Below are 13,145 nucleotides of genomic sequence, written 5' to 3'. Positions count from 1 at the left end.
ACCCAGGGTAGAGTGCAGTAGTGCAATCATAACTCACTGGAGCTTTGAACTCACCCTGTCTCAGTCTCCCAGATTATAAGAAGAAATAATGGGCCTGTATTCCTCCTGCCTCTACCTCCCAAGTAACTAGGACTACAGGTGCATGCCACCACACCCAGCTAATTAAAAAAAATTTTTTTTTTGTAGAAAACGGTTCTCTCGAGGTTGCCCAGGCTGGTCTCAAGCTCCTAACCTCAAGCAATCCGCCCACCTCAGCCTCCCAAAGTGTTGTCATTATAGCATGAACCACCACTCCTGCCCAGGTGTATTATTTTGTGGATGAATGTGCACTATCCCTTTCTACCCCTAACCTCAGGAGTTAATGCTAATGTCATAATTTAAAAAGAAATGAATGCTGGGCGCTGGGTCTCACACCTGTAACCCTAGCATTCTGGGAGACTGAGTTGGGTGGATTTTTCGAGTTCAGGAGTTTGAGATCATCCTTAGCAACAGTGAGTGAGACCTCGTCTCTAAAAATAGCCAGGTGTTGTGACAGGCACCTATAATCCCAGCTACTCAGGAGGCTGAGGCAAGAGGATCACTTGAGCCCAAGAGTTGGAGGTTGCTGTGAACTATGACGCCATGACACTCTACCGAGGACAACAAAGCGAGACTCTTATCTCAAAAAAAAAAAGAAATAAAAAAATAGTCTTTTTGATCATTTCACAAAATCCTTTGAGATGACCAGGGAAACTTGATAAGCATTATAGATTTCCACGCCTGGAAGGGACCTTAAAGGTCACAGAATCCAACCCCAACCTGAGGTTTGGATCGTCTATGTGCCAACCCTGCCGAACAATCACCAGCCTCTGTTTGTACACTTCTGAAGACTAGGAACGTGCTACCCCTCCTGATAGCCGTGACTTTAGAATATGCCTTCTGCTGCTGAATCCACCCTGTCTCTTTCTACTTAGTCCTGGATCCAAAACCCATACCTGTTCTCTCTGCCCTGGGAAAGCCCTTCTGAAAACACTGCCCACCTCCCCTGAGGCCTCTCAAGCTGCAGAGGCCCAAAGCCTTTGGCTGTTTCTCCTGGGATCCAGGATTCAGGCTCCAGCACAAGCCTGCCTGCAGAGCTACACCTGGCTGCCTCCATTCACCTGGCACTTGGCTTCCTCTTGTTCCACTTGAACGACTGTGGAGCTGGGCGGCCACCACACTGATGCAGCCTGGAGCCCTGGTGTCCAGAACTGTCTTCATTCTGCTGGCTTGTTCTTTGCACCTGTGAACAAGTGTCATGTCGCAGTCTCTCCAATATTAAAACAGCTTCCTTCTGGCAGCTCCTCCTCTGCCCGGCTCCTCACCCCCACATCAGACTGCCAGTCTGTCTGCCTTCTCTGCCCTCTCTGCAGCAGGAGGTAGAGCCAAGGGCCCCCCACCATATCAGAACACCCCCTCTCTGGGTTTCCATGAGGGTGTCCTGATTTTCTCTCTCTCTCTTTTTTTTTTGAGACCAAGTCTCTCTCTGTCACCCTGGGTAGAGTGCCGTGGCATCATAGCTCACAGCAATCTCAAATTCTTGGGCTCAAGTGATCCTCTTGCCTCACCCTCCCACAGTGTTAGGATTATAGGCATGAGCCACCAACCTGGCCTCCCCAGCACTTTTTTGACTGAGATAGCTAATCACTTTTTCTTTCTTGAATACTCCCTGGATTTTCCCACTGCCTGGGTATTTCTCTCTGCTTCCAGGCTTCAGGAGAGAATCCTTTTCCTTGTCTTTTTTTAGGATCTAGAGGCCACTGCTCTTGGTCCCTTAAGCGTGTCACTCCAACGTCTTGCTTCCATTGTCACTTCCCCTGATTGACTCTGAACCCCCTGAATCCCTCTCATAAGGACCCTTGTGATCACACTGGATCCATGTGGATAACTCAGGACAATCTCTCCTTCCCAAGATCTTTTTTTTTCTTTTCTTTTCTCTTTTCTGTTTTCTTTTCTTTTTCTCTCTCTCTCTCTTCTTCCTCCCTTGCCTTCCCTTCCTTTCTTTTCCTTCCTTTCTTTCTTTCCCTCCCTCTGTCCTTCCACTTTTCTCTCTCTCTTCCTTTTCCTCTCCCTCCTCCCTCCCTTCCTTCTTTTGGGCAGAGTCTTACTTTGTCACCCTTGCCCTTGGTAGAGTGCTGTGGCATCATAGCTCACAGTAACCTCAAACTCCTGGGCTGAAGTAATCCTCTTGCTTCAACCTCCTGAGTAGCTGGAACTACAGGCACTTGCCACAATGCCTAGCTATTTTTGGAGACAAGGTCTTGCCCTTGCTCAGGCTGGTCTCAGACTCCTGAACTCAGGCAATCCACCCACCTGTGTGCTAGAATTATAGGCGTGAGCCACCACACCCAGACACCAAGATCCTTAATTTAATCATGACCACAAAGTCCCATTATGTTGCTGTGTGACATATTCATGGGTTCTGTGGACTCTGGCCTGGACATCCGGTGGGGCCATTATTCAGCTAACCACAGTGGGTAAAGGGTATATGGGGATTTGTTCTATTCTACTTCTGAATTTTTTTTTCTTATTAATACAGTATTTATTTACCTTTCCTCTGTCAAACCCTGAGCCAACCACTTTCCCCAGGCTGCCTGGGGAGGTATGGGAAAGGAATACACAGGGCAGAGGAGAACGGGAGAAAGAACCATGGGAGGTGGAGACAGCTCCTTCACATGGCGAAGAGGATGAGAAAGGCCACCATCAGGCAAAAGAGCCCCATGGCCTCCGAGAGGGCAAAGCCCAGAATGGCGTAGGAGAAGAGCTGTTGCTTCAGAGAAGGGTTCCTGGCATAACCAATGATGAGGCTCCCGAACACAGTTCCAATCCCAGCCCCAGAGCCAGCCACACCAACTGTGGCAGCCCCGGCCCCGATGAACTTGGCTGCTGTGTCAATGTCCCTTGAAACAGCACTGGTTTGGAAGCTGCGGCTAGGGACAAGTGAGGCCAGGGAACGTGAGGCTGCCAAGATGCTGAGGTTCTCATCTGTTCGTGTCCATGTCTCTGGTCGTTTCAGCACAACCACAGACAGTGGTCGGCTCAGCAGCTGAGAGGTGCTCTTGACCAAGGAGGGGGTGGAGATGAACTTTGAGCAGGCGTACATTTTCGGGGGTGGGGGGCTTTGGCAGGAAAGCTGCTCCCAGTGCAGAGAAGACAGAGAGCTCCTGAATTTTTTTGAATAAAAATTGCGAAAGTAGGGCCGGGTAGAGTGGTTCACGCCTGTAATCCCAGCACTTGGGAGGCCGAGGTGGGTGGATTGCCTGAGCTCTCAGGTTGGAGACCAGCCTGAACCAGAGTGAGACTTTGTCTCTAAAAACAGCCAGACCTTGTGGCGGACACCTGTAGTCCCAGCTACTTGGGAGGCTGAGGCAAGAAAATCACTTAAGCTTAGGAGTTTGAGGTTGCTGTGAGCTATGATGCCACAGCACTCTACCAAGGGTGACAAAATGAGACACTCTTGAAAAAAAAAATGATGAAAGAAAACCCGCTTTTAACCCCAAGACTCTAGTTATGGCAGAATTAGGACGTTTTGCTTCCTTATGTGGTAAAACTTCTTGAAATTTTTCCGAAGTTCTTTGTCTCCACTTCCACATCTCCCACTCTCTTTAATCTATTCTAGTTGGGCTTTGAACATTCCTCTCTCCCACCCCACCAACAGTCAATTATCTGTTCCCATCCAACTTGACCCAACTTGCCATGGACTCTTTTTTATTTTGAGGCAGAGCTTCAAGCTGTCACCCTAGGTAGAGTGCCATGGCATCTTAGCTCACAGAAACCTCCAACTCCTAGGCTTAAGCGATTCCTTTGCCTCAGCCTCCCAAGTAGCTGGGACTACAGGCACCAGCCACAACGCTTGGCTATTTTTTTTGGTTGCAGCCGTCATTGTTGTTTGGCGGGCCCGGGCTGGATTCGAACCCGCGAGCTCAGGTGTATGTGGCTGGCGTCCTACACACTGAGCTACGGGCTCCAAGCCCTACTGTTCTTATTTTTTGTCCGTCTCATCCTTTTAGAATGTAAGCTCCATAAAGGCAAATACCATTTTTTGGCTTGTTCATTGCTGAATCCCCAGCCTCTGGTATGTGTTAAATGTTCTAGATACCTTTTCAAATAAATAAATTATGGTAGGCGGTGCCTGTGGCTCAAAGAAGTAGGGCGCTGGCCCCATATACCAGAGGTGGCAGGTTCAAACTGGCCCCAGCCAAAAACTGCAAAAAAAAAAAAATTATGGCTCATGTTTTTCTAATGACCACATGGAAAGAAAAATTGGCCTAATATCAGATTCTTATGTAATGCTAACAAACTTAAAGATTCTGATTCAGTAAATACGGTGAGGTCCAAGATTTTCCATTTTAACAAATTCTCCAGAAGATTCTGGGGCTCTATGAAAGACTCCACAGACCACACTTTTGAGAAGCACTGAGTCATTCATGTTTGCAGGCATTATGTAGGCAGGCAGCATAGTTTTTTCTTTTTTTTTTTTTTTTTGTAGAGACAGAGTCTCACTTTATGGCCCTTGGTAGAGTGTCGTGGCCTCACACAGCTCACAGCAACCTCCAACTCCTGGGCTTAAGCGATTCTCTTGCCTCAGCCTCCCAAGCAGCTGGGACTACAGGCGCCCGCCACAACGCCCGGCTATTTTTTGGTTGCAGTTTGGCCGGGGCTGGGTTTGAACCGGCCACCCTCGGTATATGGGGCCGGCGCCTTACTGACTGAGCCACAGGTGCCGCCCCAGGCAGCATAGTTTTAAAGAGGTATTAGCAGAATTGAGTGATTTGTTCGAAGTTCATAATGAGTCAGCAAGTGAATTCTAAGAAGACAGAACTAAGAAATTCTAATTTAAAAAAATAGCTTATTCTCATATGTACATTAGACACACACAAAATTACCCCATTTATATTATGCTGATCATAAATTCTTAATCTTTGTCTCAATCATGAGAGCCCAGACTTTCACAACTCCCTTTGAAAGATCAGAATGAGTTGCTCAGATCAAAACAAGAAATGTTTGTTTAAAAGAATCTCCAGCTGAGAAATATGAGATCCTTGAAAGAAAGGATTAACAAAAATGAAATCTTAGCTTTAAAGGCACACACTGTTTATAAAAGAGAAGAAATCAGAAGTGGCTCTGAGGGGTAAATGTGGCAGGAAAATTTGTCTTCCAAACTGATCAGAATGGGTAGATATTTGGAGAGTCATTCCAGATGCCATGTTCTGATACAGCATCACATCCAGACAACAGGGGAGTGGTGGTGGGTTATGTATATGTGTGTGTGTGTGTGTGTGTGTGTGTGTGTGTGTGTTGAGGGTGATCAAATTAGACTCGGGGTTGAATAACATTATATGCCAAGTTTAATAAGTATAGGTGGCCGTTGATTTGCCCTTAGAATTTGACAAGATGTGTTACTGTCCATTCAAATAACATGTTAAATAAAACTCTACTTTTTTTTTTTTTTTTTTGAGACAGACTCTCTCTCTGTCACCCTGGCTAGAGTGTAGTGGTGTTATCAAAGCTCACGGCAACCTCAAACTTCTGGGTTCAAGTGATCCTCCAGCCTCAGCCTCCCAAGCAGCTGGTTAGAGGGGTATTCCAGCTGACTTTTCTGTTTTTTTGTAGAGATGGGGGTCTCACTCTAGCTCAGGCTGGTTTCACACTTCAGGCCTCAAGCAAATTTTCTGTTTTGGCCTCCCAGAGTGCTAGGATTACAGGTGTGAGCCACCACACTCAGCCATCAATTTAACTTCTGCAAAGAAAAACAATCTGCCCTGTATTTGCTTTTTTCATTTTATAAATTCCAGAAATTGGAGCTTTTGATATGATCCTGGCTAACAGAACCCTTTACAAAGGTAGCCCTTTGCTTAGCTCTAAATAACAAATAAACACATGTCATAGCTAAGATCCACACATCTAAGACCTACCTGGATGAAAGTCTTGGTTAAATTCCAGGACACTTCCAATGTCAATCCAATGTTCTCAATTTCTTGAGGCATTTTCTCTCTTACTGGTAAGTCTTGGTTTTAGCTCACCTTTTAAAGGTGGGTATGGTCTAGAGCAACACTGTCCGATAGATATATAATCCAAAGCACAAATGTATGATGTGTATGTGATTTTAAATTTTCTAATAGGTATATTAGAAAAATAAAAACAAGTGGAATTATTTAATTGCCATTTTAACATGTAATCAATACTTTCATACTTTAGGGTACCACGTCTGAGATCTGATATCCAGCTTGTGTTTTACAGTACATCTCAGTTTGCACTCGCCACATTTCAAGTGTTCAATAGCCTTGTATAGGGAGGGCTACTCTATTGGACAGTAAAGGTCTACAGCCTGTAATGGTTCACAAATTAGAAGCATTGAGATCATCTGGAAACTGGCTAGAAACTCTGACTCTTAAGCACCACTCTAGACCTAGTAAATTGGAATCTGCATTTTAACAAGATCGCCAGATGATGTACATGCACAGCAAATGGCTTGAGAAGCACTGGTCTAAGGCAGAGGTCAACAAACTGTGATCAGTGAGCCACCTGTTTTTGTAAATAAAACTTTGTTTGGATACAGCCACACTCATTCATGTATCATGCGTGGCTGCTTTTGTGCTACAAGGGCAAAGCTGAGGAGGTGCAACAGAAACCTCATGGCCTACAAAGCCTAAAATATTTTCTATCCAGCCCTTTACAAAAAAGGATGTCTAGAAAGAGACTCTGCCTCTTTTTCAGGCAAATCACTGATCTCAGTGAGTTGTGCAACTATTGTGGAGATGCCAGAGGTTACTCAATGGACTTAATAGTTGGGATTTTAATAAATGGTAACAATCATTTAAAAAGGCAATGTAGGGCGGCACCTGTGGCTCAGTCAGTAAGGTGCCGGCCCCATATACCGAGGGTGGCGGGTTCAAACCTGGCCCCGGTTAAACTGCAATGGGGGTGGGGGTGGGGGGGAATAGCCGGGCGTTGTGGTGGGCACCTGTAGTCCCAGCTACTCGGGAGGCTGAGGCAAGAGAATCGCTTAAGCCCAGGAGTTGGAGGTTGCTGTGAGCTGTGTGATGCCACGGCACTCTACAGAGGGCCGTAAAGTGAGACTCTGTCTCTACAAAAAAAAAAAAAGGCAATGTAACATCTCTCTTTGGAGAAGGCTGGAAAGGTGTATAAATTCTGGCTCTGTCACTTACACTCTGTGAACAAGTCACTTAACTTCAGGCTAAGTGGTCTTTTCCTAACGCTAATAACTATCTTCCATGGTGGTTGTAACAACAAGGCATAGCAAGTAGCAGGCAGTCAGTAAATGGTAACTGTATTCACAGATGTTTTCTGTTGGCCAAACTGTAGTACAGGCAACCTGCCTTCCATGGTGCTTTGCTTTTTTGCACCTTGTAGACTGTGTGTTTCTTACAAATTGAAGGTTTGAGGCAACCCTGTGGCCAGCATATCTCTCTGTGCCATTTTTCCAACACAATGGACGGTGTACCTGGTGTCTCTGGCTTACATTTGGTAATCCTTATAATATTCCAACTTTTTCATTATTATCATAGCTATTACGGTGACCAGTGATCACTGACCTTTCATGTTACTATTGCTATTGTTTTGGGAGACCAAGAAACTTGTCCATGTAAAAAGAGAACTAAATTGATAAATGGTGTTATGTGTTCTCAGTGCTCCACCCACTGGCCATTCTCCCATCTCTCTCCCTTTCCTAGGATCTCTTTATTCCTTCAGATACAACAATATTGAAATTAGGCCAATTATAATCTTACAATGGGGGCAGCGCCTGTGGCTCAGTGGGTAGGGCACCAGTCCCATATACCGAGGGTGGAGGGTTCGAACCTGACCCCGGCCAAACAGCAAAAAAAAAAAAGAAAAATAGCCAGGCATTGTGGTGGGTACCTGTAATCTCAGTTACTTGGGAGGCTGAGGCAAGAGAATTACCTAAGCTCAGGAGTTGGGAGGTTGCTGTGAACTGTGACACCATGGCACTCTACCAAGGGCAACAAAGTGAGACTCTGTCTCAAAAAAAAAAAAGAAAAAAAAAGAAAGAACCTTACAATGGTGATCAATCAAGTTAAAGGAAGAGTCACATGTCTTTCATTTTAAATCAAAAGCTAGAAATGACTAAGCTTAGTGAGGAAAGCTCAGAACAGGCTAAAAGCTAGGCCTCTTGCACCAGTTATCCAAGTCGTAAATGCAAAGGAAAAGTTCTTGAAAGAAATTAAAAGCGCTATTTCAAAGAACACACAATGATAAGAAAGCAAAACAGTCTTACTGCTGATATGGAGAAAGTGTCAATGATCTGGACAGAAGAACAAACCAGCCACAACGTTGCGATAAGCCAAAGCCTAATTCCGAGCAAGGCCCCAACGCTCTTCAATTCTATGAAGGCTGAAAGAGCGGAAAAGCCATGGAAAGAAAGTCTGATGCTAGCAGGGCTTGTTTCATGACATTTAAGGATGGAAGTTGTCTCCATATATACAAGTAGAAGGTGAAGGCCCAGAGTTAGGCCTGTCAACTAGCCTGAGTGGTGGTGGCAGGGACACTGTGGCACCCACAGTAATGACCCACACGGAGAATGGGTCAATGCCGGCTGGTGGGACAGGGTGACCGCATGAGCAGTACGTGGGTTTACACAAGTTTGTATCGTGTGTGAGTATAAGCTAGTTGTTCTTGGCTCAGGGAGTGCTAGAAAGTCTGCTCTGGTTATACAATTTGTTCAAGGAATTTTTGTTGAAAAATATGACCCTATGATAGAAGATACTTATAGACAGCGGGTTGAAGTGGACGCCTTCCAGCGTACACTTGACATCTTAGATGCTGCAGGAGTAGGACTATGTGCACCAATGAGAGATTTGGACATAAAAATCCACAGCCCCCATGTAATGATTCACAAGATTGCAAAGAACAAATTCTTCACGTTAGAGACACTGCTCATGTTCTATTGATTCTGGTTGGTAATAAGCGTGGCTTGGAAGATGAAAGAGTTGTTGTAGGGAAGAAAGTAGGTCAAAATCCAGCAAGACAATTGGAACAACTGTGCATCCTTAGATCTAACAACCGTGCAGCTTCAAAATAAAAAATGTTAATGAGATCTTTGATGACCCAGTGTGACAAATTAATAGAAAAATCCCAGTGCCTTGAAGTAAGTCATCATGCCAGCTGCTTTATTTTGTTTTTTTTCATGCCAGTTGCTTTAATGTACTAAATATATTGTATCTCTCAGCCACGTCTGAAGAACTGTTGCCTAATTCAGCAGCACCAGCATTCCAACTTTGTTAAACCCATCAACATCTTATGTGGACTCTTCTGTGGGTACCTTTAAGAGGCGGGTGAAAGCTACTGTGTTAGTTTGCATATTCTGATCATGTTCCAGTATCATGAGACATTTTTCTCTATATAGTAAGTCCTAGGTATGCAGCTGGTAAAACCAGAGGCTACATCCAGTATTACTGCTTAGAGACATTCTTATCCACCAATGTTATAAATGTATAAAAATGGTGTACTATATGCTCTAACATGCTCCATACTTTGTATTAGAGAGTACAATAACATAAATCCAAAACGCCACTATTTTAGCATAATAAAAACTCCTGGGGTGGCACCTGTGGCTCAGTGAGGAGGGCACGGCCCCATATACTGAGGGTGGTGGGTTTAGCCCCAGCCAAAACTGCAACAAAAAAGCTAGGCGTTGTGGTGGGTGCCTGTAGTCCCAGCTACTCACTGAGGCAAGAGAATCACCTAAGACCAGGAGTCGGAGGTTGCTGTGAGCTGCGACGCCACATCACTCTACTGAAGGTGATAAAATGAGACTCTGTCTCAAACAAAACAAAACAAAACAAAAAAAACCCTCCTATATATATTCCAGAGAAGTTCACTTCTTTGATACTTGTAGCTTATTATAATTTTTTAAAAAGAAATTCAAGGGGTGGTGCCTGTGGCTCAAGGAGTAGGGTGCCCGCCCCATATGCTGGAGGTGGTGGGTTCAAACCCAGCCCCAGTCAAAAACTGCAAAAGCAAAAAAAAAAAGAAAAGAAATTCAAGATTATTATCATAGTATTGTATAAAACAAGCACTTTAATGCAGCTATATAGTTTTTAAAAAATTTAAAAACCTGGCTCGGCGCCCACAGCACAGTGGTTATAGCACCGGCCACATACACTGGGGCTGGCAGGTTCCAATCTGGCCTGGGCCTGCTAAAGAACAATGACAACTGCAACAAAAAAAAAAACAGCTGGGTGTTGTGGTGGGTGCCTATAGTCCCAGCTACTTGGGAGGCTGAGGCAAGAGAATCGGTTAAGCCCAAGAGTTTGAGGTTGCTGTGAGCTGTGACACCACAGCACCCTACCAAGGGCGTAGAGTGAGACTCTGTCTCAAAAACAAATAAAAATACCAAATATACACACTTAGTATTTTTTTCCCGTTAGAGATTATTTCACATGTGTAATGCTTTGGTTGAGATGTTAAATGGTGGATAACTTCCATGGACATGAATGTGGGAAGTAATTTTAATCATGTAATTGGTCACAGGCCTAATTTGCAGTAACTATTGATGTTTTATTTAACAATTCCTTGTTGCTTATTTTTATTTATTTATTTTTTTGAAACAAAGTGGAGTCTCACTTTGTTGCCCTCTGTAGAGGGCTATGGCATCTTGAACCTGTGAGCTCAAGCAATCCACCCACCTCTGGGATTACAGGCGTGAGCCATGGGTCCAGCCTCCTCGAGGCTTTGTATGCATTATTTGGATGTGTGTGTTTGTCCAACAAGATTATGTGTTTACCCAATAAGAAGCCACAGTATCTGAACTGACCAATCTAATGTTGCAACTACTTTACAGTGACAAATGTAAACTAAAAGCCTTAAAGTGATACAATTTTGTATAATTTAGCATCAGTACTCCAGTAAATTTGGGTTGCCATACAAGGGCTTGCTTAAAAAAGAAAAAAGTGGGTTGGATGCAGTGATGTCTGTAATCCTAGCGCTTTGGGAGACTGAAGCAAGAGGATTACTTGAGGCCTGGAGTTAGTTTGCAAACAGCCTAAGCAACATAGTGAGACCCCATCTTTACAGAAAATAGAAAAATTAAACCAGTGTGGTGGTGAGCACCTTTAATACAGCTACTCGGGAGGCAGAGGCAGGAGGATTACTTGAGCACAGTAGTTTGAGATTGCCCATGAGCTGCAAGGACTAATGATGCCATTATACTCTAGCCTCCAACCCAGGCGACAAAGACCCTGGTCCTCCACGCCCCCCCCCCCAAAAAAGGAAGAAAATAGGTGCAAAGTGAAGTGGAAGCGCTGATGAAGATGCTATAGCAAGTTGTCCAAAAGACCTAGTTAAGAGAATTGATGATGGTGGCTATACAGAGTAAGATTTCAATATAGACCCAATAGCCTTGAATTTGAAGATGTCATCTAAGATTTTCTTAGTTAGAAGTCAGGCCCAGTTTTAGGCTTCAAAAGTACAGGCTGACACTCCCTTGTTAGGGGCTAATCCAGCTGGGGAGTTTAGGTTGAAGTCAATGCTGATTTACCATTCTGAAAATCCTAGGGCCCTTGGGAATTACGCTAAATATCTTCTGCCTGTGCCCTGTAAATGGAACAAAAAGGTGGATGGTAGCCTGGTTTACTGAGTATTTTAAGCCCATTATTGATTTATTGCTCAGAAGAAAAGAAAAATTCCTTTCAAAATATTACTGCTCATGGACACCCAACACCCACGAGTCACTGCTCATTACTGCACCTGCTCACCCACGGGCTCTAATGGAGACACACAAGATGAATGCTGTTTTCATGTCTACTAACACAATATCCATTCTGCAGCCACGAGTTAGGAGTAATTTTGACTTGCAAGTTTTATTATTATTATTATTTTTTTTTTTTTTGAGACAGAGTCTCACTATGTTGCCCTGGGTAGAGTGCTGTGGCAAAATCATAGCTCACAGCAACATCAAACTCTTGGGTTTGGCGGCGCCTGTGGCTCAAGGAGTAGGGCACCAGTCCCACATGCCAGAGGTGGCAGGTTCAAACCTAGCCCCGGCCAAAAAAAAACAAAAAAAAACTCTTGGGCTTAAGCAATTCTCTTGCCTCAGCCTCCCAAGCTGCTGGGCTTACAGGCGCCCGCCGCAATGCCCATCTATTTTTTTGTTGTAGTGTCGTTGTTTAGCAGGCCAGGGCTGGGTTTGAACAGCTCCTGTGTATGTGGCTGGTGTCCTAACTGCTGAGCTATGGGCACCAAGTCAAGTTTTATTATTTTTTTTTTCACAGTTTTTGGCTGGGGCTGGGTTTGAACCTGTCACCTCCGGTATATGGGGCCAGCCCCCTACTCTTTTGAGCCGCAGGCAACGCCCAAGTTTTATTATTCTTAAATACATTTAGTAAGGCTACAGCTGCCATAGACAGTGATTCCTTGGATGAATCTAAGCAAAGTAAATTGAGAACCTTAAAGGATTCACCATGCTATAGGCCATTAACACTTCATGAGGAGCTAAAGATAGTAACATAGTTGATTCCAACCCTTATGGATGACGTCGAGGGTTCAAAACTTCAGTGGAGGAAGTAACTGAAGATTGGTGGAAAGAGCAAGAGAACTAGAATTAGAAGCAGAGCTTGAAGGTGTGACTGAATTGCTGAAATCTGAGGACAAAATTTAAACAGATGAGAACTTACTTCTTATGGATAAGCAAAGAAAGCGGTTCCTTTTCTTTTTCTTGAGTCTGAGTCTCACTTTGTCACCCTGAGTTGAGTGCTGTGGCATCATATAGCAACCTCAAACTCTTGGGCTCAAGTGATCCTCTTGCCTCAAGCTCCCCTCCCAAGAAGCTGGGACAATGCCCACCACAATACCCAGCTATTTTTTAAAGATGGGGTCTCGCTGTTGCTCAGACTGGTCTCAAATCCGTGAGCTCAAGCAATCCACCCGCCTTGGCCTTCCAGAGTGCTAGGATTACAGGTGTGAGCCAACACACCTGACCAAGAAAGTGGTTTCTTGTGATGGAACCTATTCCTGAATCTCTATGAATAATCTGTCTACTCCTGGTAAAGATGCTGTGAATGTTGTTGAAATGACAACAAAGAATCTAGAGTATTACATAAACTTAACTGATAAAGGAGGGGCAAGATTTGGAAGGACTCCCTCTAATT

The 13,145-nt window shown here is 44.4% G+C and overlaps 1 protein-coding gene and 1 pseudogene across 1 annotated transcript; one reads left to right on the top strand and one right to left on the bottom strand.

The window, feature by feature from the left end:
* Window positions 1-2,535: 2,535 nt before the first annotated feature.
* On the bottom strand, window positions 2,536-3,174 carry LOC128575053 (ATP synthase F(0) complex subunit C2, mitochondrial). The gene has a single exon (XM_053576302.1). The coding sequence runs from the start codon at window positions 3,119-3,121 to the stop codon at window positions 2,690-2,692; it is 432 nt and encodes a 143-aa protein (XP_053432277.1). The 5' UTR covers window positions 3,122-3,174; the 3' UTR covers window positions 2,536-2,689.
* Window positions 3,175-8,562: 5,388 nt separating this feature from the next.
* LOC128574736 (ras-related protein Rap-1b-like) lies at window positions 8,563-9,282 on the top strand (annotated as a pseudogene).
* The last annotated feature ends 3,863 nt before the right edge of the window (window positions 9,283-13,145 follow it).

Source organism: Nycticebus coucang, chromosome 22 (assembly GCF_027406575.1).
Source record: "Nycticebus coucang isolate mNycCou1 chromosome 22, mNycCou1.pri, whole genome shotgun sequence".
Taxonomy (NCBI): Eukaryota; Metazoa; Chordata; class Mammalia; order Primates; family Lorisidae; genus Nycticebus; species Nycticebus coucang.
The sequence above is the reverse complement of the archived record's forward strand: the minus strand, read 5'-3'. Positions and strand labels throughout refer to the sequence as shown.